Source organism: Bos grunniens, chromosome 15 (assembly GCF_055505025.1).
Source record: "Bos grunniens cultivar Pamir isolate PY7600 chromosome 15, Bosgru_T2T1.0, whole genome shotgun sequence".
Classification (NCBI taxonomy): Eukaryota; Metazoa; Chordata; class Mammalia; order Artiodactyla; family Bovidae; genus Bos; species Bos grunniens.
Genome location: NC_141179.1, coordinates 30,026,204 through 30,050,908, shown reverse-complemented (window position 1 = coordinate 30,050,908; position 24,705 = coordinate 30,026,204). Strand labels below are relative to the sequence as shown.

At 60.6% G+C, this 24,705-nt stretch overlaps 1 protein-coding gene across 6 annotated transcripts in view; it reads left to right on the top strand.

Moving 5' to 3' along the window:
- The window catches only part of BCL9L (BCL9 like), a 28,389-nt gene continuing 3,684 nt past the window's right edge, over nucleotides 1-24,705 (top strand). The window contains exons 1-9 of one of the 6 annotated variants that reach the window (XM_086339576.1): nucleotides 1-738; nucleotides 6,947-7,009; nucleotides 15,516-15,617; nucleotides 16,857-17,242; nucleotides 17,935-18,054; nucleotides 21,037-21,247; nucleotides 21,403-21,487; nucleotides 21,588-23,871; nucleotides 24,308-24,589. In XM_086339576.1, the coding sequence (XP_086195702.1) occupies nucleotides 15,592-15,617; nucleotides 16,857-17,242; nucleotides 17,935-18,054; nucleotides 21,037-21,247; nucleotides 21,403-21,487; nucleotides 21,588-23,871; nucleotides 24,308-24,589 (3,394 nt within the window). In that variant the 5' untranslated portion in view covers nucleotides 1-738; nucleotides 6,947-7,009; nucleotides 15,516-15,591. Of the gene's footprint in view, nucleotides 739-1,157; nucleotides 2,104-6,946; nucleotides 7,010-15,515; nucleotides 15,618-16,856; nucleotides 17,243-17,934; nucleotides 18,055-21,036; nucleotides 21,248-21,402; nucleotides 21,488-21,587; nucleotides 23,872-24,307; nucleotides 24,590-24,705 lie in introns of those variants that run through there. The other 5 variants (XM_086339575.1, XM_086339577.1, XM_086339578.1 and 2 more) reach the window with 5 other exon arrangements.

Sequence of the window (24,705 nt, the reverse complement as noted above, 5' to 3'; positions counted from 1 at the left end):
TGACAGGGGCCTCTCCGGGCTCTGGTATGAAGGCAGAAGGAGGCAGCCAGAGAGCCCCGATGCTTATTCAGGCTGGGGAGCGGAGCCGAGTGGAGGGGCGCGCGAGGCTCCGGCAGCGCAGGGGAGCCCGGGGAGGCGGCGGCGAGCGGCGGAGCCAGTGGCCGGACATGCCCCGGACTCGGGGCCGCTGCACCACCGCCGCCGCCCGGAGCCAGCCGGCCGGACACCCGCACGCCTGGGTCCCCCGGCGCCGCGCCGCCCGGGGGCTGCGACCCGGACCCTCCGCGTCCGACCAACAATAAGCGCCCAGACAGACCCCTCCCCGCCCCGCGCCCGCCTTCCCCGCGGGCCTCGGGGAAAGTGAAAGGAGGAGGCGAAGGAAGGAAGGAAGGAAGGAAGGGAGGAGGAGCAGGAGCCGGAGCCGTGAGGTTGGGGCCGAGACCCCAGCCCCGAGCCCCGAGCCGGGCGGGTGCGCGCGCTCTCCCGCCGCTGCCCGGCACCCACGACCATGCTCCGCGGTTGGGAGGCAGGAACCCAGGCTCCCAGCGACCCCCGGATACCCACTCCCGGGCCGGGCTGGTATTGAGATCAAGGCGTCCAGGATCAAAAGATCACCACCTGCCCGCCTTCCTCCGCACCTCCAACTGGCGAGCAGGAGGACCCCAATCCACCCACCGACCCTGACCTGGTCATGGCGTCCAACTCCGGCCTGGCGTGAGGACCCCCGACCCGCGCGAGGTGAGGGGTGGGCTGGGACGGAGGGCGAAAAGTCATGCCAGGCCAGCTGAGGCGCGAGGAGGGAGATCCAGTTCGAACTGGGGAGGAGGGACACAGTTTGATTGTCTTTGGCCCTCTGGCACGCACCCTCAAGCTGTATAAGGGGTGGGAGACGCCCCCAGGGTTAGCGGAGGCTACTCTTGGGTCCCCAATCAGGTTGGCAGCCCCAGAGCACAGGGGGGAGGGCTTAGGGGCAGCCAGGGGACCCTGCCACCCTAGCGCAGAGAACAAGGCCGGCCTTGGGCCAGCTGGAGCAGCAACCCTGCCCTGGGGGCTTCTGGGAGTTGTAGTCCCCCTCTCAGGCTCGCCAACCCCTTGGGTCTCAGCCCCCAGCACTCCTCTCCTGGCTGATAGGAGCCTCCGGAAGGAGGTGCACTGGGATTGGAGATTGCTGGGGGTCCCCCTCTGCCCCCAAGCACTGTCTAGGAGCAGCAGGGGCTGTGACTAGAGAAGTCTCCCCAAGACTCAGTGGTGTGGGCTTGGTTGGGGGGTGGGGCAGTCACACAGTTCCTTGGAGGTGTCTCTGCACAGGCTCAGAGGAGATGGCCCCTGCCTTGGTCCCGAGAGCTCTTGGGAGAGTAATGTGAGGAAGAGAAGGGAGGCTTAGGGCTTCTTGCTTGGCTGGAGTATGCCCTGTCCCAGGGCTGTTGGAATTTGGTTTCAGGGGACACTGAGGTCCTCTTAGGAGCTGAGAGGGAGGGTGTCCCTGACGGTCAGGGAGTTTGGAGGGTGTCTCTCTGGAGCAGGGAAGCCAGGATCAGCTTCTGTCTGTCTGTCCAGCTTCCTTCCTTCCGGGTTTTTCTGACACCCCCTCCTCCCTCCTCCTCCTGTTTGTCTGCTGCTTGGGGTGCGGGTCTGTGTCTGTGTCTGGGGGGGCCTCTGCTGCATGGAGGAAAAGTGTTATTCTGGGAGAGGTGAGCGGGGCATGTGATTGGGCCCTGGGAAAGGGGCTTGGAGGCCCCCTTGATCTTTGGCCTTGGTTTCCTGTTTTACCTAGGAAAGCTGTCTTCACACAGTGTCTGCTGTAACCCTGCTGATGTCTCTGGAGGAGGGCAGCTCTCTGAATAAGACCTGCAGGGTGGGTGGGCTTCCGCTTCCCTTGCTCTCCCCCGGCCTCAGCCTCTCCAAGGATCAGCCACTTCTTCTGGGCTGGGGCTGCCTGGCTTGTCTGCTGCCCCCCAGCACTGGCTTGGCTGCCTTCTCTAGGTCAGGACCGCGATTTCATGGCCCCAGGGGAAGAGCATGTTCAGGCCCTGTCTTTCTGGTATCAGCTCTGAGGCGCCTGCTGCTAGAAGCCTCAGGACAGGATGAGAATGGGAGAGAAAGGTAAGGAGCAGGGAGGTCTGGTATCAGGACGGAAGGTGCTGCCCTCCCTCAGCTGATCAGGCTCCTTGGCCTTAGAGCACCAGGCCTGGAAGATCAGCCTTCTGGCCACTTCCCTCTGGAGGTTCTCTGCTGACCTGTGTTGCTCCAGATTGGGGTGGGGCAAGGGCTAATGTTGGGGAGCACTCTCTACTGAAGGAGAGAATATATATAGTCTTGGATCCAGAGTAACCCCTGTGTTTGGGCTAGCAGGGCCCTCACGCTGGACACGGCTTCTGGAGGGCCATATGGAGACTCACAGTGAGTCTCCAGGTACTGAGGTTGAGGGTCCAGGTGGGAAGAGATGACAGAGTCCCGGAGAGGGACTAGTGTTTGTGATCACAACAGTGATGATGTGGGACCTAGTGAACTTGGCTTTTTGAGTCTGTGTTGGGCACTCATGCTTTCTTTGGATAGTTTCTGCCTCCCAGTTTCTGGGTACGTGAATTAAACAGGAGCCCTGGGCTGGGGACTCAACTTCCATGAACAGGCAGGGCAATAGCCTTCTGGGCACAGGCCTAGTGGGTGGCAGTGTCGACTCAGCAAGGCTGGAATGCCTGGCACCTGCTTTAGATTAAAGGAGATGCCTGCAAAGGGGGCTGCCTGCCTGCAGGGGGAGGGGCTGGGATGGAGCTCCGTGGAGCCCAGGAGTTGGGTGGAAGGAAAGGACCAGGGTTGCAGGCAGCTCTGGCAGGAGTGGAGGGAGCCACCCAGAACAGCAGCCCCACCTCCAGGGAGTCTAAGGCGGGAACTGGGGGCCCTCCACACGGCCTCTGGCGCCACAGGCTGCCACTCTGTCCCAGCGCCCTGGGGGGGCAGCTGCGGGGAGCCAGGGTGTCTGGGTGTCCAGTCTGCTCAGGACTGGAAGAGGCTTCCAAGGAGGGGGGGTGTGCTTTGGGGTTCTCCTTGGCCTGATGCCACGTTGACTCTTCTAGGGGCTCCTGGGTTGCTGGTAGTGAGGCACCCCAAGAGCCTGGGCACCCAGGGGTGCCGGAAAACAGCACCCTTTCCCAGTGCCAGGAGCCCTGGGCTCTGCTAGGTTGCCGACTTGTGGGGGAGGGGGCAGAGGGGATGACACCGTGGGAAAGTGGGCAGCCGTGGGAGCCAAGCGGGTACAGGCTGGGTGCCGCGGGCAGGGAGCCTCTGCCAGGCCTGCTCTCCCCGGGGTGGGGCTGGTTGTTCCAGGGACTGGCTCAACCTGTTGAGCGCCTGGCTGCTCTAACCTGGCATCTGTGTCCCTGCCTGCCAGCCCCACCGGCTGCCCACCTGCAGCCACACTGTGGGGGCTGCCCCCGAGGATCTGGGGCCAGAAGGCTCTGACAGGCCAAAGGGCCAGTCAGGGCTCCTCCAGAGGCTCTTTCAGGGTGTGCCGAGTTTCCCCAGGTCCTACTCTCTAACTCTTAGAGCCGGGGCTGAAGCCAGTTGGAGGGCCAGGTAGCCAGAGGCTAGGAGCAAAGGGGCTAGGTGAAGAAAGCCACAGCGCTGGATCTGCTGCTGGTCACTCAGGCCGCCCTGAAGGCAGCCTGGAGTTACCGCCTGGAATTTCCTCCGCTGGGTGCCAGGGCCGGGCCTCCAGATCCCACCCCCAGCCTGGCCTGACCTCCCCTCCTTGGGAGAGACTTTCCCTGGGGGTTGGGGGAGGGGCTGTAAGGACATTCTGGTGCCCTGGGAGGAGAGGGGTGACTTCCTGGGTGTGGGGGTCTGTAGTACTGTGTCAGCCACCTAAATAAGGGCTGGCCCTCCCCATGGAGAGGAGGAAGCTCCGGGTTCCCTGGGAGATGTCCCCCATCCTGACCTGAGTGTGTGTGTGGGGGGGGGCCTGGGTCCCAGGGAGGGTCCCTGACCCGCTGCAGGCCCTTGCTGTCCTCCCACACTCTCTGCCCCGTAGCTTGAGGCCTGCCTCGGGGCTCTGCTAGCCAGCAGCCAAGGGGAACCAGCTGCCACTCTGCGGGGGAGAAGGTGGCCACCACCGCCCCCAGGTAGGGGGAGGGGCCAGGCAGTCTCCCCTGCCCGCCTTCCAACTTCTCTAGTCCGCGCCTTCCAACTTCTCTAGTCCGCGGCTGGAGCAGAGGCCTCCCCTCCTCCGCCTCCTTTCCGCCCCGGGCCCTCCCTGCTGGGCCCTGGCCACCTGCCCCTCCTAACCTTGGTGTCCCCAGGGGCCGGGATGCCCTCTGTCCAAGTCCCTCCTCCCACAGGCTGGTGGCCCTGTGCTGGCCTGTCTTCCCCTCCCCCCACCCCCAGCCTCAACTGAGAATGGCCCTGAATCCAGCATTTCCAGCATTTCGAAACCAGGATTGTTTTGAAATCCCTGAGCACTTCTCCACCCTCCTCTGACTCCCCTCCTCCCCACTAGCCCAGAATTTAGTGCTCTAATCTGGCTTCATGCTGTGCATTGCCTGGGTGTGTGTGAGAGAGAGAGAGAAAGAGAGTTTGTGCTAGCACATGGCCATGTGCATACTACTCAGTGTCTCTGTGTGTGTGCATAGTATATTCCAATGTGGGTCTACCTTCTGTCAGCAGTTCTGTGACCGGCCGACGTCATTTGTGTTTCCTGGGCCCCCTTGGGCTTTCTCTATGAGTGTGGGCACTTCTGTGGGTCTGAGGGAGTCAGTTTTGGAGAGTTTGTGTTATTTTAAAGAGGTATCTTGGATGTGTGTGTTTGGGGGTTGTGTCCGTTTCTCTCTCAAGTACACGTGTCAGAGTATCTGAGAAGTGTGTGTGCCCGGGGTTGTGTCTTTGATGCATGTGTGTGTGCACACGCGCACACTCTGTGTGCTCTGTTCCCGCCTCTTTCCTCCTCCCTTGGAACATGTCTGGGGGTGTAGCCACAGGTCTCCCGATGGCTCCCTGGGACATGAAGTCCTCTGTCCTTTGAAAGGGAGGTTTCCTGGAGGAAGGCCAAGGCTTCTGGCAGTTCTGTGGTCCTTGGAGAGAAAGTGCGCAGTGGGGAGACTTTGGGATAAACTGTCCCCAGGGCTGGACTCTCCTCCTCTGCCGTCCCCAGACACCCGGCATCTCAAGGGGTCTGATGCTCCCAGTCCATCCTCTTCTTGTCCTGGTGCTGTCGTAGGGGCTGTGACAGGGAGGCCCAGTGCTCTTCAGAAAGGCATGGGGGAAGGGACTTAACCCCCCGCCCCTGGGGTGGCTTGCTTCATTGGAGACAAGAAACAGCCAGCCTCACCAGACCTGGGAGCTTTCAGAAAAGTTGACTTAGCTAGTTAGGGGCAGACAAAACAAGACACTCATGTTTCCAGCCTGAGCAGAAGACAGAGGGGCCTGGTCTCTTGGGGGGTTATACCACCCCAAAAATATGAAACATTGGCTGTGGGGCCAGCTGCCATTGTAGCCTTGACCCTGAGAAGTCCTTCTTGTTCTACAGTCCTTTATCGTGTTCTACAGGATGAGGGGTTGTTAGGGGGAGCTTTCTTTCCTTCCTTCTTCTTTTTTTTTTTTTTTTGCCAAAGCTAAAATTGTGATGGTCATGTCTGCATGGGACACAGGCACTTGGAATCCTGATGCCTCGCTATGACTCAGTTTCCCATCCTGGGACCTCAGGCTATAATTGACGACTTTCTTCTAGAACCACTTGTAGCAAGTCAGTGAAGAAGAAGGGGGCTGGGGCAGGGGCTGGTTGTCGGAGTCTAGGGCCTAAGGAGACAGCAGCAGAGGTGGGCAGAGAGAGAAGCTGTCTCCTTCTAACCCCCCTTCCCATGGCCTCTGGTCCCAGGACCCGGCGGGAGGAGGGGAGGGGTAAAGGCACAGGTTGGTACAGTGCTCAGTGACCCAGCAGGGGGAGGGCCTTGGCAAGGAATCTTCAGTTTGTTTCTCAATCTCTGTCTCTGAGACCTGCGCATGCACGTCACTGCAGACACCTTCAGGAGATGAGCCCAGAAAAGTCACCCAGGTGATGGTAGGACAGGGTGGTACCAGATGGAGACAGGTGGTACCATGTTCTGGCAGGCATGTTATGCTTGCCCCCTAGAATGGGCAGTTGGGCCCAGCACGAGGTTCCCTCCCCAGTTCCCCTGTCCTGGGCCTGGGCACACCACAGGCTGGAGAGGGTTAAGTCTGGTTGGCAGGGACAGCGCCCCCCCCCCCCCCCACCCAGTGCAGTGAGAGAGAGAGGGAGGGGTAGTTAGCAGCTTGCTCTAGTTGGCTTCTTTCCCAGAATTCTTCGGAAAAGAACTCCCCTTTGACCCCCAGTACAAACTGAGCCGAGCCACCAGCCTCCCTCCCGCCTGCCTGCCTGTGGGAGCTTCACCCGGCCCCCTCCTACTGAACTGCTATGCCCGATTCTCTCCCTCCAGGCCCTCCCAGCTAGGCCCAGTCCCCAGGACTTGAGTCTTCCGGAGACAAGGGAGACCACACAGGGACAGAGGACCCACACCATTCTTTTCCCTGACACAGGATAACCCCGGGGTGGTGGGTGCTGGAAGCTGGGGTCCTCAGGCCTCTCATCCATCCCTCTACCCGAGTCCTCAGGCCAGGACGTAGGAGTCCTGCCCACCCCACCCCCGACCCTGGGGCTGAGCCCTAAGGCATCTCCAGGGCCTTCTCCTTTCCTGCTTCCAGGGGAGGGAGGGGGAGCCGTGCGGTGGGGCGGCTGGGTCAGGCCTGGCTCCCGGCCAATCCACAGAAGTCGTGGAGGGGGGGTGGTGTCCGAGTAGCTCAGGGACTTCCTGGAGCTACAAGCCTGTCTGTGTACATGCTTAGTGGTGTGCGTGCTGGGGGTGGGGCTGGGGTTCTGGGAGGAGCAGGGGTAGAGATTGCTGGCCCGGGGCTTCGAGCTGTGACCCTCTCTCCACAGGGAGCCCCAGCCCCGACCGCACCCTTGAGCCCGAGCCCGACACGCGTTATCCCGAGGTGAGAGGTCCGTGTGCTTGTGTGTTCTCACACCCTCCGCGCTCAGCTCTGCCTGCCTCTGCCGGAGCCTCCTGCTTGGCTTTTTGTCTTGGGCGCCCTCCTCCTGGCTCTCTGCCCCTACTTCTCCTTTCATTCTCCTCCCCCAGAGGAGGGGGTGCTGACAGCTTACAACCTGGGACCCAGTGGGGACGGGGGCGGGGCCCTGGCAGGAAGGGTTAAAGCGCCGACCGCAGCTCCAGTGAAAGTCCCAGCCGGGGTGGGCGGTGGGGAGCCCCAGCCCAGTCACCCCTGGAGGGCAAGGTATGGTTTCTTTCCTGGTCATCCCAAGCGCCTGCTACCCTCTGCCTGCTGGCTTTGGCCTCAGCTGGCTGAGTCAAAGCCAGGGTGGCCACCAGCCACGGTAATGTGGTTTCTGTCCTGACCCCTAGACACACACGCGCGCACGCGCACGCATGCACGCACGCAGGCACACGCACACTTTCTCCCTACTGCCACCCCACCCCCTCCTTGCCCCCTCCCTCCCTCCCTCCCCTCCTTCCCTCCCTCCCCTCCTTCCTTACTTAGCAACAACTCCCTGAATTCACAACAAACACGCCTGTAGAATCCCAGACTGGGGAAAGCTGGAGAAAGTACAGGACTGGGAGGAGGCACTTCTAGACTGTCCTCAGGAGGGGAGGGCTTCGAATCCCCCCACCCTCCCTGTTGGAGGCAACCACCCGCCAGGGACTGGGAGGAAAGAGGTCCTGCTTCCAATCAGGCAATGAAAACACTTGGGGGCAGCGGCCAGGTGTGGCCGAGAGGGTGGGGGGCAGGGCTGAGACTCCACCCATCACTAGTGGAGTCCCACTTGACCTTTGACCCCACCTGCAAAGTGGGAGGGGCCACAGACTCCTGCCTCTGGGCCTCTCAGCAGGGGCCTGTGCTATTGTCATGGTAACTTGCTGGGCTCCCTCCCCAGACTCTTAGGGACCAGGATGGGTGACGGGTGACGGGTTGGGGGTGGGCGGGGCTGGGGTGGCCCAAGAACTTTACTCTCAGAGCCCCAGCGGGCCAGGCACCTGTGTTGAGGGGGCGGGGAGTTGTGGCCTCTCTTTGATCTTGTCCCTGGGTAGGAACTGTGGCCTCTGGCTAGGACCTGGTGCGCATCAGGTTTGGAGGGAGTCTGGAATGAGGGAGTGAGGCACCATTCTTTCGTCAGAGCACAGAGGGCTGCTGCCAGGGCGAACTTGTATTGTGAAATGGTTAAGAGCAAATGGCTGGAGTATCTGGGTGCAAATCCTGACTCTTCTAAGTTTGGACTATCTGCCTTAGGCAGTTATTCAGTGTCCCTGTGCCTCGGTTTTCTTATCTGTAAAGTGGGGATAAGAGACTTTTCTTGTAGAGTACTAAATTAGAGAATTAAATTAGATAATGCCTGTGATTAGCAGCTTGATGTTACAGGGTAAATGCTCAATAAATATTAGAGATTTTCCTAATTATTATTAGTCATAGGAACTCCTGATCCTCCCAGAGGCTTTAGCAAGGGAGATGGGGGTGGGGAAGAAACAGCCTTTCCAGTGCTTGAGACTCCTAGATTATAATACCCTTCCAGACCCACCTTCTTGCTGCCTCAGTTTCCCCACTGCTGGTGCTGGCAGGCATCATGATTGCAAGCTTGGGAAATAGCTGTGGGCCTACAGAAGGGTCTGAGGGCTTAGGGCCTGCCTACCTCCCCATCGCCCAGCACTTCTCAGGGCTGAACCCCTCCTCCCGCAGGCTATTAGCTCAGATCAGCTTCAACACCCCTCCCACCATCCCATCTCCTGCTGCTCTGTTCCTTTACCAGGCTGAACAGCCATTAAGACACTCTGTCCTTCAGTGGCTTAAATGGCTGCCTCCTCTCTTTCCTGGCCTAAGGGGTCTGGGATCTTCCTTAGGGAGAAGAGTAGCAAGGAGGAGCTGTGACATGGATGGCAGCTGTCAGGCTTGCCTTGGGGCCCAGGGTCTACTGGATTCCCTGTACCCTGCCTGGGCATTTTCCCTGAATGTGGCAGGGCAATGCCAAGGTCTGTGATATGTGTAGAAGCCCAGACAGGCAGGCCCAGCACCTGCCGCACACAGATGGGCAGGAAGTCCATCCTGAAGCCCAGAGGAGGGCTGGGGTCATATCGGCATCCAGAGGACACCCCCGGAACCCTTTCCTCTGCTGCATGGGTACATGTGGGCAGGGCTGAGAAACGTTCTGTTTCGACCCTGTGTGCCCTGGGGCAGGTCAGGGGAGAATGCTGAGTGACTCTGGGTGAGCAATGCTCCCAAAGGCCCTGGGATGACAGCAGGATGATTGACGGGCTAAGGCTTGGGAACTTCTGGGTGAGGATCCCAGGACAGGGTAGCAGGCATGCCGGCCAGGAGGGAAACTCTACAGACACTTGGTTTGGTCTTCTCAGGAGTAAAAGTGATCAGATGTGGCAGAGTGCCTGGGATTCCAGGACTCCTGGGGACCTGCTCTGGCCTGGTACTAAGGGGGTTGGGCTGGAGCCCCTGGCTCTACTCACCACTTCTTTCTGGGAACAGAGGGATCTCCTCCCTTCCATGGGCCTGGGAGTGAGGCATCAGTGTTGGCCTGAGCCATGCCTGACTGCTGGGCCGGCCATGCTGCCTTTGCCCAGCCCCTGGGGCCTGTTCCTTGGGCAGGCTGGGGCTATTTTTGGGATCGGGCTGGGGCTCTGGGGCTGGTTTCAGATGTTCCAATGTGAACAGGAGAAAATGGGAACAGATGGCTGGAGGGTTCCAATCAGGGGGTCCTGCTGGGAGCAGGTTATTTTTAGGGCCTTGTTAACCCTTTGGGGGCTATGGAGCCACCCCAAGAGGGACAGCCCTCTCTAGCTGAGAAGAGGATAGGTCTTCTCTCTGGACCTCTACTTTCAGAACTGTGTGTCCCAGTTGCTCTTCTTACCTTCTCAGACCCTCCACTCTTTAAAGAGGCCCATGGCAAGAAAGTAGGCTCCTGCTTCCTCCCAGCCTAGACCCTGCAGGGAGACTGCCAAGGGGTGGGGGTGGCTGGTGGAGGGGATGTGGCCACTGTTGAAAGGAAACTCCCCTTTGCTTTTCTCCTGCTGTCTCCTGAGACAGCCCTATGGCTAAGAGAGTGGATAACTGCTCTCTGGATTCATGCTCTGGGTTTGAATGTTGATAAACCCAGTGAGGCCCAGAGGAGTCCTCGCCGGGGGACCTGACCTCTGTGAGGACAGAGGAGGAGCCAAGTTTTTATACTTGATACCACTGAGATGATGCCTGTGGGCCCAATGTCTTGAAAGTCACTCAGTCATATCCGACTTTTTGTGACCCTATCAACTATAGCCTGCCAGGCTCCTCTGTTCACGGAGTTCTCCAGGCAAGAATACCGGAGTGGGTAATCATTCCCTTCTGCAGGGGATCATCCTAACCCAAGGATCGAACCCAGGTCTCCTGCATTGCAGCCAGATCCTTTATCGAATGAGCTATTAAGAGCAAATCTCTCGACCGTGCCCATCTTTACCAAATGCCCATGGATTTGGGTGCCACGTAGGAGATAAATAAGGGGGCATCATGGCCCAAGGTGGTTTGTTGAGGGCCATGTCACAGGCATTCTGTTGGCTAGTTTCGCTATTAGCATCTCACTTGATATACTGAGCCTCATTTTGCAGATGAGGAAACTGAGGCTCTAAGGGCTGAAGGGACGGATAAAGTCCTGTCATTCAGAGGGGGTGGGATGTGATTGGCAACCTTGTCAGCCTGACTACAAGCCCACTGCTCATTCCACTGCATCACTCATACTGCCTGCTGTGTCCTGGCCCCAGAGGGCAGCTAGGCTGCCAGGGCTGGGCCTCCTCCGGGAGCTGAGCATAGGAACTGAGGCCTGGGGGCAGGGGACCCTGCCTGTCACCACTCTCACAATCCCCTAAGCCCTTCTGGCCTGAGGGTGCCAGGACTGACACCAGAAACCCCATTTGGCCTTCCTGTCTTCCCTGCAGGAGGATCACAGGCATACATCCTGTCTCGTCAGCCCCCACCCCCACCCCGTCCTGGTCCACATGCCCCTGCTTCCTGTAGGGTCATGGCAGTCTGGATGGCAACGTGGGCAGAGCTGGAGGGCTCTCCAGGTGCTGCCGGTGCCAGGAGTCTGGGCCCGGCCGGCGAGGTGAGGGCTGGGAGGATGTCTGTCGCTGGCAGCACCTGGGGAGAGAGCCGGCGGGCAGGCGGGCTCTGGGTGAGGTCCCGCCCCTGGTGCGCTGCCTGTGCCAGCAGCCTGCCCGCACTCCGCAACTCCCACAATGGCCCCATTGTTCCCAGCCGCCAGGCAGTTTGGAGGAGGTTCCTGGGCCACCCCTAACCACCCCCCCAAAAAAGGGTCCGATTAACCCCTTGGAGGATAGAGGCCAGGTGAGGGTCCCCAAGGAGCTACCCTGTCCATTCCTCTCTTCTGGGGATCCGGGCTGGGGATGCCACCTCCTACCACGTGTCCGCAGCAACAGGGCACCTGGAGAGCCCGGGGTCCCCCACAGGGGAGGGAGTAGCCCCTAGACCCTCTCCCACCCCCATGGTGGTGCAGGTGCCAGGGGGCAGGAAGTGCCAGAGGGGTGGCAGGCGGAGACCAGATATATTTGGGCTGGTGGGGCTAATTCCAGCCACCACCTCCTGCCCTACTGGCTCCTGAGCGCCTTTCCTTCCTGTGAAACCAGAGCTGGGTTGGGCCTAGCTCAGGATTTCGGTGGATTTAAAGAGGCAGCACCCTCCCTGGCAGCCCGGCTTCCTCTCCCCCTCCCCAGGTGGGGTCTGGGGCCGAGAGAAGGCTGGAGAGCCTCTGCCCCTCCCTTGCCCCGGGCTAACCCCTGGCCCTTGCCCCCGCTGGGGTACCAGGCTTTTGGCACTCCTTTCTCCCAGAGCTTTGAGCGGGTGGGGTGGGCGGGGGTGGGCTGTGGTTTCCTGTGTTGGCTGTTTGTGCCTGGCCCAGAGTGCCCGCCGCCTGCCTGGGCTTCCTGCCCTGTCTTGTTTCCTTGTGCCCCCCACCTCCTCCCCCGCCTCCCCCCTGGGGGAGGGAGCAGCCAGGGATTGGGCAGTAGCCTTTGGGGGCACCCCATGCCAGGCTATGACTGCTTCTTGAGGCCTGGCCACAGGGGCCCTGGCTACCAGAGCCAAGTGAGGCGACCTCCAGCTTGTCTAGGCAATGCTACTTAGCCTGATGGTCCCCACAAGGGCAGAATCCACCCCTCACCCCTGAAGCACCCTTCAAAGACCCCAGACTGGAGGGTCTGGGGCCAGGAATTTCCATGTCCCAGAAGGGCTGGGGTTGCCAGACATCACCCTGGGGCTGCAGGTGGGGTAGGGCTGGAAACTCCCAGACAAAAATGGTTGATTTGCATGGTCTCCTTTGGCAGGAGGTGGGGGGAAGTGGGGAGAGCTGCTAGGAACCAGGGTGAGGGGAAGGCCCCCCAACCCTGGAAGTCCCCACACAGAGGGTCCCCAGCAACACCTTGGTTCTTGAGCAGATTTCCTGCTGGGTGAGGAATCCTTGACCTCCCCACCCCGCTGAGTCACCACCTCAGGAAGAGGAAGTGACCTGAGTGATACAGGAGAGCTTCTAGGGACCCTGGAGAAAGGGGACTCAGGACCTCGTTGTCTTGGGGGCTGCCTCTCCCTAGGTCAGTGGCGGAGGATCCCACGCCTAATACTCCCGGCAGGTCTCTATTGTTTCCAGCCACACAGGGTTCCTAGCTGCCCATTTCCTCTCTAGGGGTGTCTGCCCACTGCCTATGGAAGCATGGACCCTCCAAGCAGTGTTCTCAGTGCCTCTTTGTGGTGGTTTTGAGCTGGGCTTTCAGACCGGTGTGCTGGTAGGCAAATCAAGCTGAGGCTCCCAAGTTGGGAGCCACTGAACAGAGGCAAGTGTGCTATATGTGGCAGTTCTGTGCTGAGCAGGGAGCTGGCCTGTCCCACCTGGAGGCCCTGGGCATCCATCAAAGCCTTCCTGATCTCCCTCCCCCAGCTGAGGTCAGGTCCACTTTGACCCTTAGGTCACTGCTTCTTACCCTCCCCCCCCCCCGCCCCCACCTGCCCCCCAACCTTGCACCAGGAGGGCAAGATCTCAGGCAGGCTTTGTTTCAGCAGCCTCCTGGGCTCCATTCTCATGGGTCTGCTCCGGGCCCTTCACTCAGGTGACTGGTACCTGCTCCCTGTTTGTGAGCATGTCACTGATCCTCACCCCACCCCATCCCCTAAGAGGAGTCCAGGTCTGTGTTTGCAGAGCTGCATCCCTTTCACCCGTCTCAGGGGGCTCCTGGCCTGGTGCCAAAAAGCCCCCCTCACTTTGTTTGTTCATTCCTGCCTCCATCCCCAGGGCTTTCCAGGTCTCTTCCGGGGACTCTAAATATATAGAGAAGGAGGGTCTCTGTGATCTGGCGAGGGTTGCTGAGGGGCAAAAGGGGGAGGTGTGAGATGGGAAAGTCCTGACTCATCTGTACTTGACTCAGCTCGTCCTGCTGGGTGGGAGCGAGGGGGTGGAGTTCTAGAGGGGAGGGCGACTGGAAGATTCTTCTGGAGAGGAGCATTGGCCCCACTAGGTACCCTGGACACGATGAATTTTCTAACAGCCCCTTCCCAAGTTACTAAATGCCCCAATATTTGAAGCTGTAAACAGAGGAAAGTGGGTAGCCTTTGCCCTGCTGGAAGCCCATCTGTCTGATGCAGGCACAAAGTGTCATGACTGGAGGGGAGGACACTGCGGTGTAGGGGAAACACCGGGGAATAGGGTCTTGGTAGGCCCCTGTAATGGTCATGCGACCCATGGGCCTCTGACTTCCTTCTCCCAGATCTCAGTTTCCTCATTGTGAAATGGTGATAGAAATACTGCCGTCGCAGGTGGTTGGTAGTTTTGAGGATCAGCGAGGTGGGGAAAGGGGAAGCCTGGGACACTTGTCAGTCATGGGCCTGCCCCTAAGCCCAGGTGCCCTCCGGCTCTTCCCACCTCACCTCTTCCCCGGCGTGATGCAAGCCTGGGGACTGGCCGCTGGCTTCTGTTCAGCCAGGCCTGGAACCTGAGGAATCTTCTGCTGAGAAGGCCAGTGTGCCTGGGGTTAAGTTAGGGTGAGACTCCCACAGGGTCCCTGGTGTGGCCCCCTCCCCGCCCCCCAGGCCCCAGGCCGGCCTGCAGCAGCCCGCCAGGGAATGTGCCCCGGTGTCTGGCTGGGCCTGTCACCAGGACGGAGCTCCCGGCCCAAGGCTCCTCCCCTCCCCCACTCCTTCCTGGGATCTGCGGGAGGGGCGAGGGGACAGGACCGGGGGCAGTCGGGTGAGGCTTCCGTGTTTGTATAAGTCTGTTGGTTGGTGTATCTCTGGCCCCGTGTGTGTTTCTTTGTCACTACCGGGCTCAGCTCTCAATGGCTCCCTTGTTGTCGGGCCTCAGTCTTTTCATCTGTTCAATGAGTCGACGCGCCCCCTCTCTGCCTCTGGCCGCCTCTGGAAACGTGCGCCCCCGGCTATTTCTGCGCTCCTGCTTCGGCCAGCGCCTCCCTAGCGGTCCCGCACACCTCCGCGGGCCGGCGTTTGAGCGCGCCTCTAGTTTCCTGGGCTCCGTGCGTGTCTTTGTCTCCCCGTCCACGTGTGCGCTGCGAGTGTGTGTGTGTGTGTGTGAATCCAGAGTTCGGGTGCTGGTGGGTCCCCGGGGCTCCTGCCTGGCGGCGTCCGGCGCAGAGATGAACCTGGGCCCCGCCGTGGCGCGCGCCCGGCCCCTCGCCGCACTTGGCCGTGGGTCTGTCGGGGAGGCGCGTGCTGGGCCGGGAGAGGCACGCTGCAGCCCTGCCCGTGGCCCGCTCCCCGGCTCGCTGGCTCTGTCGCTCGCTCGCTCTGCCTCTGCACTCGGGCTCTGCCGGAGGGGGCGGGGTGGGGTGCCGGGGCGGGGGGAGGGGAGGCTCCTGCATTCTTGCGGTCGGGGAGGAATCTGAGCCAGCGTTACTGGTCTCCAGAAGAGCCCAGCTGCAGCCCCGAGGCCCCGCCAGGCCTCTCGCTGCCCGCCCGGGCCTGCTGGGATGGGCACAGGCTAGGCCTCGAGCTGGAGGCGGGGCATCGCCCCCACCCCCGGCCCCCTTCCCGCCCTGGCGCCCGGGGGCAGGGCGCAGCACTGGGGCGGCGCCAGGGGTTCCCCCGCCCCCCTCCCCCGGGTGAGGGGCGTGCCTGGGGGGGCGGGAGCCCCCCCCCCACCCCCCGCCTCCGGGGCCTGACAGACCTCTCAGCCGCCCCACGCGGGCACCTTGGCAACCTATCTTTTTAGTGAATTCTGCCCCTGCGGCCCCGGGGGCCTTGCTAGAGACTGCAAGCTCCCTGAGGGTAAGGTGCGGGAGGGATGGATTCAGACCCCGACCTGGAATCCTTCCCGGCCGTTCCCACCCTACCCTGTCCAGTACCCTAGTCCCAGGGCTGCTGGGTCCTCCCGTTTCCCCTCCCCTCCTTGCACCCCCTCCCCAAGTCACAAGTTTTCTCTTTGGGGCTTGTTGCTGCAGTCCCTGCTCCAGCACCGAGTACCTGGCTGGGCCCTGGGCACGCACAGGGGCCGTAGCCCCACTGTGTGTGGGAGCCATGAGGATCCTGGCTAACAAGACAAGGTGTGTGGGTGTCGTGGAGGGCGGGATGTGTGTGTGGAGTGAGGGGAAAGGGTGGGCTCAGTGTTGATGGGGCTGAACCGTGCAGGCTTGGAGAGCAAGCCCCCACCTCCGCCCCCGGGTACCTGGCTTCCCGGCCACCGGTGGGCTAATGGGGGTCAGAATCGGAAGGCAGGAGCCCACAGCTTTAGCGCCTGAGCCCAGGGGACAGAAGGGAATGGCAAGCGGCTAAGCCTGCTGTTCTAGTCCCTTCCAGTCCTTTCCTCTTAAAAACGGTTTGAGCAGACCCCCGCTGGCCCCGCTGTCGGGTCCGCTGGCGCCCTCTGGCCTCGGTCTAGCTGGGGGTGGGAACTGGAGGGGCGGTGCCTGCCTCCCTCCCCTTCCCCGGGAGAAGCCGGCAGACAGGGCCAGGCGGCAGCAGCAGGACAGCAGAGCTGAAATAAATCTGAGCTGGTGTGGAATGAGGGGGGATAAATATCCTCTCCCGTGATGTGATCTTTCCAGCGGCTATTAATAGGTCTCCGGGGAGGGGGAGGCCGTGGGGGGAGCGGGCTGGAGCTTAAAGGGCCCGCAGCCTAGGCTGCAGGAATCCTTGGCTTCAGTCTGCTCCACACACCAGTCCCCTCCCCCTTTCCTCTTGCTCCTGCCTGCCGGCCAGACCTGCTGGTGCACCCTCTAAAGGCATTGCCCTCCTGCCCTGGGGAGCTGTCTGGACCAGTGGGCACCGCAATCTGGTGTGCTTTCTCCCACTTCCCCAAGGGGAAATGGGGCTGGGCCAGAAGCAGTGATTCCCAGGTCCTGGGTTCCTTCCCTGCTGGTGTTGGGACACATGGAAGTTGAGGTTGGGGGGCCTAGGAAGGAGTGTGAAGACAGCAAACCCTTGAAGAGAGAATGCTTAAGAGTTGGCCGGGTGCTAGTGGAGGGGGTTGCCATGGAGGCTTGCAGTCTGATGGATGCTGGGGCTTAGGGGCCGGGTTGGATTCAGCCAACATAAGGCCTGGGTTTTCATTTGGGGACTGGAGGGTGAAGGGGATTGGCCCTTCTTCATTCCCCAAGTGGAGAAGGGCATGAGCCCTTGTCTGAGGAGCCATGGAGGGAGATAGGGGATAGCTGGTGGTCCTAAGATGCCACTCAGCTCCCACCTCCCCAACTGTTAGGTGAGCCAGAATGGGGTTATTAAAATCCAGGCCTGCTACACCCCTGGCACTGCGATTAACTTTTCATGTCTCTTCCACCTCCCAGGTTACCCCACCCCAGGAGGAGAGAAGCTCCAGGGAGCCCGCCGCTGTCCCCCCGCGGCCACTGCCCCCCTGCCCCAGCCAAGCCAATGCACCCAGAAAATAAGTTGACCAATCATGGCAAGACAGGGAATGGCGGGGCCCAATCTCAGCACCAGAATGTGAACCAAGGACCCACCTGCAACCTGGGCTCGAAGGGCGTGGGGGCGGGGAACCATGGGGCCAAGGCCAACCAGATCTCACCTAGCAACTCAAGTCTGAAGAACCCCCAGGCAGGGGTACCCCCTTTCAGCTCGCTCAAGGGCAAGGTGAAGAGGGAGCGGAGCGTGTCTGTGGACTCCGGAGAGCAGCGAGAGGCTGGGACCCCATCCCTGGATTCAGAGGCCAAAGGTACCACATTTCCTGATCCCTAAGACCCCAGCATCGTCCATCGTCCTAGACACACAAAGGCTGGGAGAGCATCTTTCCGCACCCCTGGCCTAATCCTCACTTGCCATTCCTCTCCAGCACTTATGCAGGGGCAGCCTCTTTCTCTATCCTCCCCACCCCCATTATGCCCATTCTCACCCATCTGCTCATTCTCAGGACTGGGTGGAGATGTCTCATCCTTAGGGCCACACAGGGTGATGGGGCCTCTCCTCAGGCCTCTCTTGCTTTCCCACCGTAGCCCCCAGAGGGGGAACAGGAGGTGCTCTGGGGTGAGGCACAGACCCACACACCTCCCAGGAACCTCCTGGTGTTCCAGCTGGTGGGAGCAGGCACTGGGGCCTGGAAGAGTAGCAGCAGCTTCCCCCTCCCCCCCCCCCAGCCCTAATTAGAACCAGTTGTGGTTGGGGATTACGTTGGGCTTGGTGCTGGGTGGGGGAGGGGAGACAGGCAGCAGGGCTGTAGAGAGAAATCAGAAACAAATGGTGTTGTGGTGGGGGTCAAGGGCTGGCAAAGTGCCCACTGTGGCCTTGGCAGTGCCCACTGGGCACTGGGGCATCTGGGGGAATGGGCTTGGGGAGGCCCCAGGTGTGGGAGGACGGGCCCTCCTGGGGACTCGCTCACTCACTCTGACCCCTGCCTGCCTGCCTGGGCAGAGGTGGCACCCCGGAGTAAGCGGCGCTGTGTGCTGGAGCGGAAGCAGCCGTACAGCGGGGACGAATGGTGCTCAGGCCCAGACAGCGAGGAGGACGACAAGCCCCTTGGGGCCGCCCACAGTGAGTGCCCATGCTGCCAGGATGCTGTGCCTCATGGTGTCCCTGGGGAACAGTTGCCCTGAGGGAGCCTCCTCTCTTCACCTAGGGCTTTCGAGGACCCAGGCTGGGCCAAAAGGAGCAAGGGATCAGGAGCCTGGGCTCCTCCTCTCCCATCTCCCATTTCTGACTCAGTCCCTCCCGGCACTGACAGTTCAATCCCTACCTTCCAGGTGCTCAGTAGCCCCCTGTCCTTAGGGACCTGGGTGGGGTAGGTGGAACCTTAGATGGCCTCTCAAGCCACACTGGGAGGCCTCCTTCCGTGAATTCCTGGCCTCTGCTGCCACCTACTGGTCAGTAGAGGAAGGGCAGTGAGGGTTCAGCATCCCTGGGAGCTGGACAGCTGGCTGGACCCTGCAAAACTGTGCGGAAGAAGCCTGGGTGTGAGCTGACATTGACTGTGTCTCTGGTGCCCTTCCCTAACCTCTAATTGATTTCTGGAGTGCATCACCAAGACGAAGAGTGAGTGTGGGTGGGCACCCACCTCTCTCATTCTTGCACAGATCAGCATATATTTGGGCCTTGCACAAGTGATGGGGGAGAACCAGACATACTCCTGCCCTTGGGAAGCCTGTACATATTGATCTGATGCTTTTCCTCCAAGCTTGCATCTGTGTGTGGGGAGAAACAACTCAATGCCTAAGAAACTAGTCAGAGAATATTACACTGAACTTTTCCAAGGCTGCGACTGTAGAAAGGAAGAAGAGAAATTATGCCGGACACTTTGCTACTTTGTTTTATTTAATTCTGATAACAGTACTGTGAGGTAGGTGTTATTAGGAAGCAAAAGAGGAGACAGACTCAGCAGATGTTTTTAGAAGGAGCAGATCATGTCTGTGGAGATGGTGTTTGGGATCAGACACAGCCTGTGCAGCTGGCCGGCACTTTAAACATCACCTGGTCCCAGCATCCCCGACCCCTCAGGGGACTGACTGGTGGTTCACAAACCCTGGCCAAAGCCTTAAGTGGTAGATGGGGGTAGACACTGCTTCCCAGGACAGACCCTCCTCGGTTCATTTTTACAACTAGACTGTACCATCGTAGAAGCATGAAGACACAGGGAAATCAAAGAGGTGGCTAATATCCCATACTGAGTACCAAGGCAATGTTTTAGTTACACTGACATTAGATTCTTGAAGAGTTCTTAATGGCAGCGCAGTATAATGTACAAGTTAAGAGCACAGACTCTGCAATCAGACGCCCCTTGGTTTATATCCTGGATCTTCTACTTATCATTTGTATAAGTTTGGGAAAGGGCCTCAGTTTCCTCATCTGTAAAAATTATATTTCCCTCTTAGGGTTGTTATGAGGAGTCAATGAGTTGATACATGCAACACACTTAAAACAGTGTTAGCTTTTTTGTTGTTATCATTGTATTAGAAGTTTTCATATTGAAATAAAGCCCGGGGACGTCCCAGTGGTTAGGACTCTGCACTTCCAACGCAGGAGGCACAGGTTTGATCCCTGGTCGGGAAACTAAGATCCCACATGCTACGTGGCACAGCCGAAAAAACAAAGAAAGAATAAAACAAAGCCTGCCTCTCTCCCTATAGCTTTTCCCCAGGAGTCCCAATTCTGTGTGTTGAATATGCACCTTCTTCTCCAGGGCAGTCCTCACACATTGAGGTTGGCTCTCAAGCCCCCTAACACCCCAAACTTTTGGCTCTATGTAAAATTGGAGGGACAGGGTCCAGTTCAGGGCCGTTATGAGTTAGGAGAGTCAGAGCAGATTTCTGCAAGGAGAGGAGCCTGCCTCTAAGCCGTGGGAAAGTGGCTACTTCCCTGGTTCAAGGGAGTCCACTTGGAATAGTAAGTCCTGGCGCTGTCGGAGGGCTACATGTTGACTGGTGGCAAAGGGCCCACCCACTCACTAGACCCAGTAATGACCAATTGAAGTGAAAGTCTCTCAGTCGTGCCTGACTCTTTGTGACCCCATGGACTGGTCCATGGAATTCTCCAGGCCAGAATACTGGAGTGGGTAGCCTTTCCCTTCTCCAGGGGGTCTTCCCAACCCAGGGATTGAACCCAGGTCTCCCACATTGCAGGTGGATTCTTTACCGGCTGAGCCACAAGGGAAGCAGTAATGACCAAGTGTAGATATCTTTTCTAGGCTAGGACTTCCTGTCAAGCTGGTGACCGTGGATGAAAACCTCCGTTAGTGCTGTGGGTGGCCAGTCCACTGCAGGGAATGAACCCAGTGTGTCAGGCATTTGTAACTTTCTTTTCTCCAGTTTTTTTAGTTTGTGACACAGTTGTGAATTTGCTGTAAAAATAGATTTCTTTGACCAGCTCCTCACCACTCCTGCCGGACTAGAGTTTAGTGTTTCCATTTTACAGATGAAGGAATGACGCCTTGAGGAAGTATCTTGTTGATATGGTTGCCGGTCAGTTAGTGGTAAGGCTAGGATGAACACCATTCAGCTTTTGGACCATCAGTTGTACAAGCTCATTGCCTGCTTCCCTTATCTGGCCAGCGTGCGTGCACACATACCCACACCCGCTGCACAGACCACAGTGAGCAGCCGGAGCCGAGCCAAGCGCAGGGCTCTGCACTGCCTTTCTGTCACCTTTGGGGAGTAGTGTCACCCTTCTGAGGCTGTTTCCTCCTCTCTCGAGTGGACTGCACCGACTCCTTCCTCCCAGGGTGTGACGATGGTAAGGTAGAGTCACTTCCAGAGGCGTAGTCAGGGCTCCAGGCACGTGCGGGCCTGTGGGTTTCCGTCTCCTCTCTGTGTGGTCCACACAGTTGCCGTCCTTGTCAAAGACTGGGCTTGGGCAAGTTTCTGAAAGCTAGACTGGAGAAAATGCCAGATTGTGGCACCAGATGACCCTGTGGGCACGAGCCTGTCTATCCCTGGGCATCTCTGGGATGGGACAGTAGGGCGTGGACTCCCTTCTGGCTCTCCTCTCTAAACCTGGGCCTTTTCGCTTTCCTCTCTTGTGCAGATTGTAATGTAGCAGACCCAGCCATGGCGGCCCCACAGCTGGGTCCCGGCCAAGCCCCGCAACTGCCCCTCAGTGAGAGCAGCGCGCCAGGCCCTCCGCATGGGGCCCCGCCCGGCCTCCGGCCTGACGCCCCCGGGGGCGGAGGCGGGGGTGTCCCCGGAAAGCCCCCCTCCCAGTTTGTGTATGTCTTCACCACCCACCTGGCCAACACGTAAGTGCCCCCAGCCATTGTTTGCCCAGCACCCCTCAGCCTGGGGTCCTGACTGCCTGCAGGGGGCCAGGGCTGGCTAGGGCTGGGATGGGTGAGGTGGAGGGCTCCCTCCTGCTCATCACTCTGAGCTGGTTGTGCCCGACCCTCCTGTGCAGGGCTGCGGAGGCTGTGCTACAGGGCCGAGCCGACTCCATCCTCGCCTACCACCAGCAGAACGTGCCGCGGGCCAAGCTGGACCAGGTGAGTGTGTCGCCTGGTCCGGGCACGGGGCTCCATGAGCAGTGGACCGGCCACTGCATCCGCTGACCCATCTCATGGGTCTGTCTTTGTCCTCTTGCAGGCCCCCAAAGTGCCACCCACCCCGGAACCGCTACCCCTGAGCACGCCATCAGCAGGCACCCCTCAGACCCAGCCTCCTCCTCTGCCGCCACCGCCACCCCCAGCTCCGGGCAGTGCCCCCCCTGCTCTGCCTTCTGAGGGGCCTCCTGAGGACGCCAATCAGGACCTGACGCCCAACTCGGTGGGAGCTGCCAGCACGGGTGGCGGAACTGGGGGGACCCACCCCAACACCCCTACAGCTTCCACCACCAACAACCCACTGCCTCCTGGAGGAGACCCCAGCAGCGCCCCCGGCCCCGCCCTGCTCGGGGAGGCCCCCACCGGAAATGGGCAGCGGAGCCTGGTGGGCTCAGAGGGCCTATCCAAGGAGCAGCTGGAGCACCGGGAGCGCTCCCTCCAGACGCTTCGAGACATTGAGCGGTTACTGCTCCGCAGCGGGGAGACTGAGCCCTTCCTCAAGGGGCCCCCCGGAGGAGCGAGTGAGGGGGGACCACCAGCACCAGCCCCTCCCGCGCCCCAGCAGCCACCCACGGCCCCGCCTAGTGGGCTGAAGAAATATGAGGAGCCCTTGCAGTCCATGATTTCACAGACTCAGAGCCTCGGGGGCCCCCCGCTGGAGCATGAAGTGCCGGGGCACCCCCCGGGTGGGGACGTAGGGCAGATGAACGTGATGATGCAGAGGCTGGGCCAGGACAGCCTGACCCCCGAGCAGGTGGCCTGGCGCAAGCTTCAGGAAGAGTACTATGAGGAAAAACGGAGGAAGGAGGAGCAGATCGGGCTGCACGGGGGCCGCTCGCTGCAGGACATGATGGGCATGGGGGGCATGATGGTGAGGGGGCCGCCACCCCCCTACCACAGCAAGCCAGGGGATCAGTGGCCCCCTGGGATGGGCGCCCAGCTGCGGGGGCCCATGGACGTCCAAGATCCCATGCAGGTCCGGGCCGGACCCCCCTTCCCTGGCCCCCGTTTCCCAGGCAACCAGATGCAGCGGATGCCAGGGTTTGGGGGCATGCAGGGTATGCCCATGGAGGTACCCATGAATGCCATGCAGAGGCCTGTGAGGCCAGGCATGGGCTGGACCGAAGACTTGCCCCCTATGGGGGGACCCGGCAATTTTGCCCAGAACGCTGTGCCCTACCCAGGTGGGCAGGGTGAAGCGGAGCGGTTTATGACCCCTCGGGTTCGTGAGGAGCTGCTGCGGCACCAGCTGCTGGAGAAGCGGTCGATGGGGATGCAGCGGCCCCTGGGCATGGCCGGCAGTGGCATGGGGCAGGGCATGGAGGTGGAGCGGATGATGCAGGCGCACCGGCAGATGGATCCGGCCATGTTCCCTGGGCAAATGGCTGGCGGCGAGGGCCTGGCGGGCACTCCCATGGGCATGGAGTTTGCCGGAGGTCGGGGCCTCCTGAGCCCCCCCATGGGGCAGTCTGGGCTGAGGGAGGTGGACCCGCCCATGGGGCCCGGCAACCTCAACATGAACATGAACGTGAACATGAACATGAACATGAACCTGAACGTGCAGATGACCCCGCAGCAGCAGATGCTGATGTCGCAGAAGATGCGGGGCCCTGGGGACATGATGGGGCCGCAGGGCCTCAGTCCCGAGGAGATGGCCCGGGTGCGGGCCCAGAACAGTGGTGGAATGATGGGAGGCCCGCAGAAGATGCTCATGCCCTCGCAGTTTCCTAGCCAAGGCCAGCAGGGATTCTCCGGGGGCCAGGGACCCTACCAAGCCATGCCCCAGGACATGGGCAACACTCAAGACATGTTCAGCCCTGACCAGAGCTCAATGCCCATGGGAAACGTGGGTACCACCCGGCTTAGTCACATGCCCCTGCCTCCTGCGTCCAATCCTCCGGGCTCTGTGCATTCAGCCCCAAACCGGGGGCTGGGCAGACGGCCTTCAGACCTCACCATCAGTATTAATCAGATGGGCTCGCCGGGCATGGGGCACCTGAAGTCGCCCACCCTCAGCCAGGTACACTCACCCATGGTCACCTCGCCCTCTGCCAACCTCAAGTCCCCCCAGACTCCCTCACAGATGGTGCCCTTGCCTTCGGCCAACCCGCCAGGACCTCTCAAGTCGCCCCAGGTCCTCAGCTCCTCCCTCAGTGTCCGTTCGCCCACTGGCTCGCCCAGCAGGCTCAAGTCTCCCTCCATGGCGGTGCCTTCTCCAGGCTGGGTCGCCTCACCCAAGACAGCCATGCCCAGCCCTGGAGTCCCCCAGAACAAGCAGCCGCCTCTGAACCTGAGCTCTTCCACCACCCTGGGCAACATGGAACAGGGTGAGTCAATGGGGCTGGGCAGGTGGGCCCTGGACTTGCCTCCCAGGTGGGTGTGTTCTTGCCTGGCTGGGGTGTGTGTGTATGAGTTAAGGGGTCTGTGCCGGGGCCCGGAGGCGGGACGGCTCTGCTGGAGGAGCAGCCACTGGCCCCCATGTGTGAGCTTCCATGGGGAGCACCGTGTTCATTGGGCAGGGATTTCGAGGGGAGTTTGTCATATTTAGGATCTTTCTGTTCAGAGCCCTGAGGCTACAGGAACTGCCTGGAGATGGGTGGGCTGTAGGGATCATGGGGGAACCTGAATTGACGGGCCATCTGTGCCTGAGAGTCAGGTGGAGGTCTGGGAGCTGACCTCTTCCCAAAGCCCCAGTGCGAGCGGCCAAACTCACCCCGGCCTCCCGTCACCCCCGCCGCTCTCTCTGTCTCCCCACTTCTGCAGGTGCCCTCCCGCCCAGCGGCCCCCGGAGCAGCTCCTCAGCGCCCCCCGCTAACCCCCCCAGCGGCCTCGGGAACCCCAGCCTGCCGTTTACGTCCTCCCCAGACCCCACGCCCTCCCAGAACCCCCTGTCTCTGATGATGTCCCAGATGTCCAAGTACGCCATGCCCAGCTCCACCCCGCTCTACCACAATGCCATCAAGACCATCGCCACCTCAGACGACGAGCTGCTGCCAGACCGGCCCCTGCTGCCCCCGCCGGCACCGCCACAGGGCTCTGGGCCAGGTGCAAGGACAGGGAGGGGGTCCCCGGGAGAAGGGCCCACACGGGCTCTGGGAGGGTGAAGAGTGGCTGTGGCCAGCGAGAGCCCCTGCAGTCACGCTGGCTTTTTTTGTGCTTCC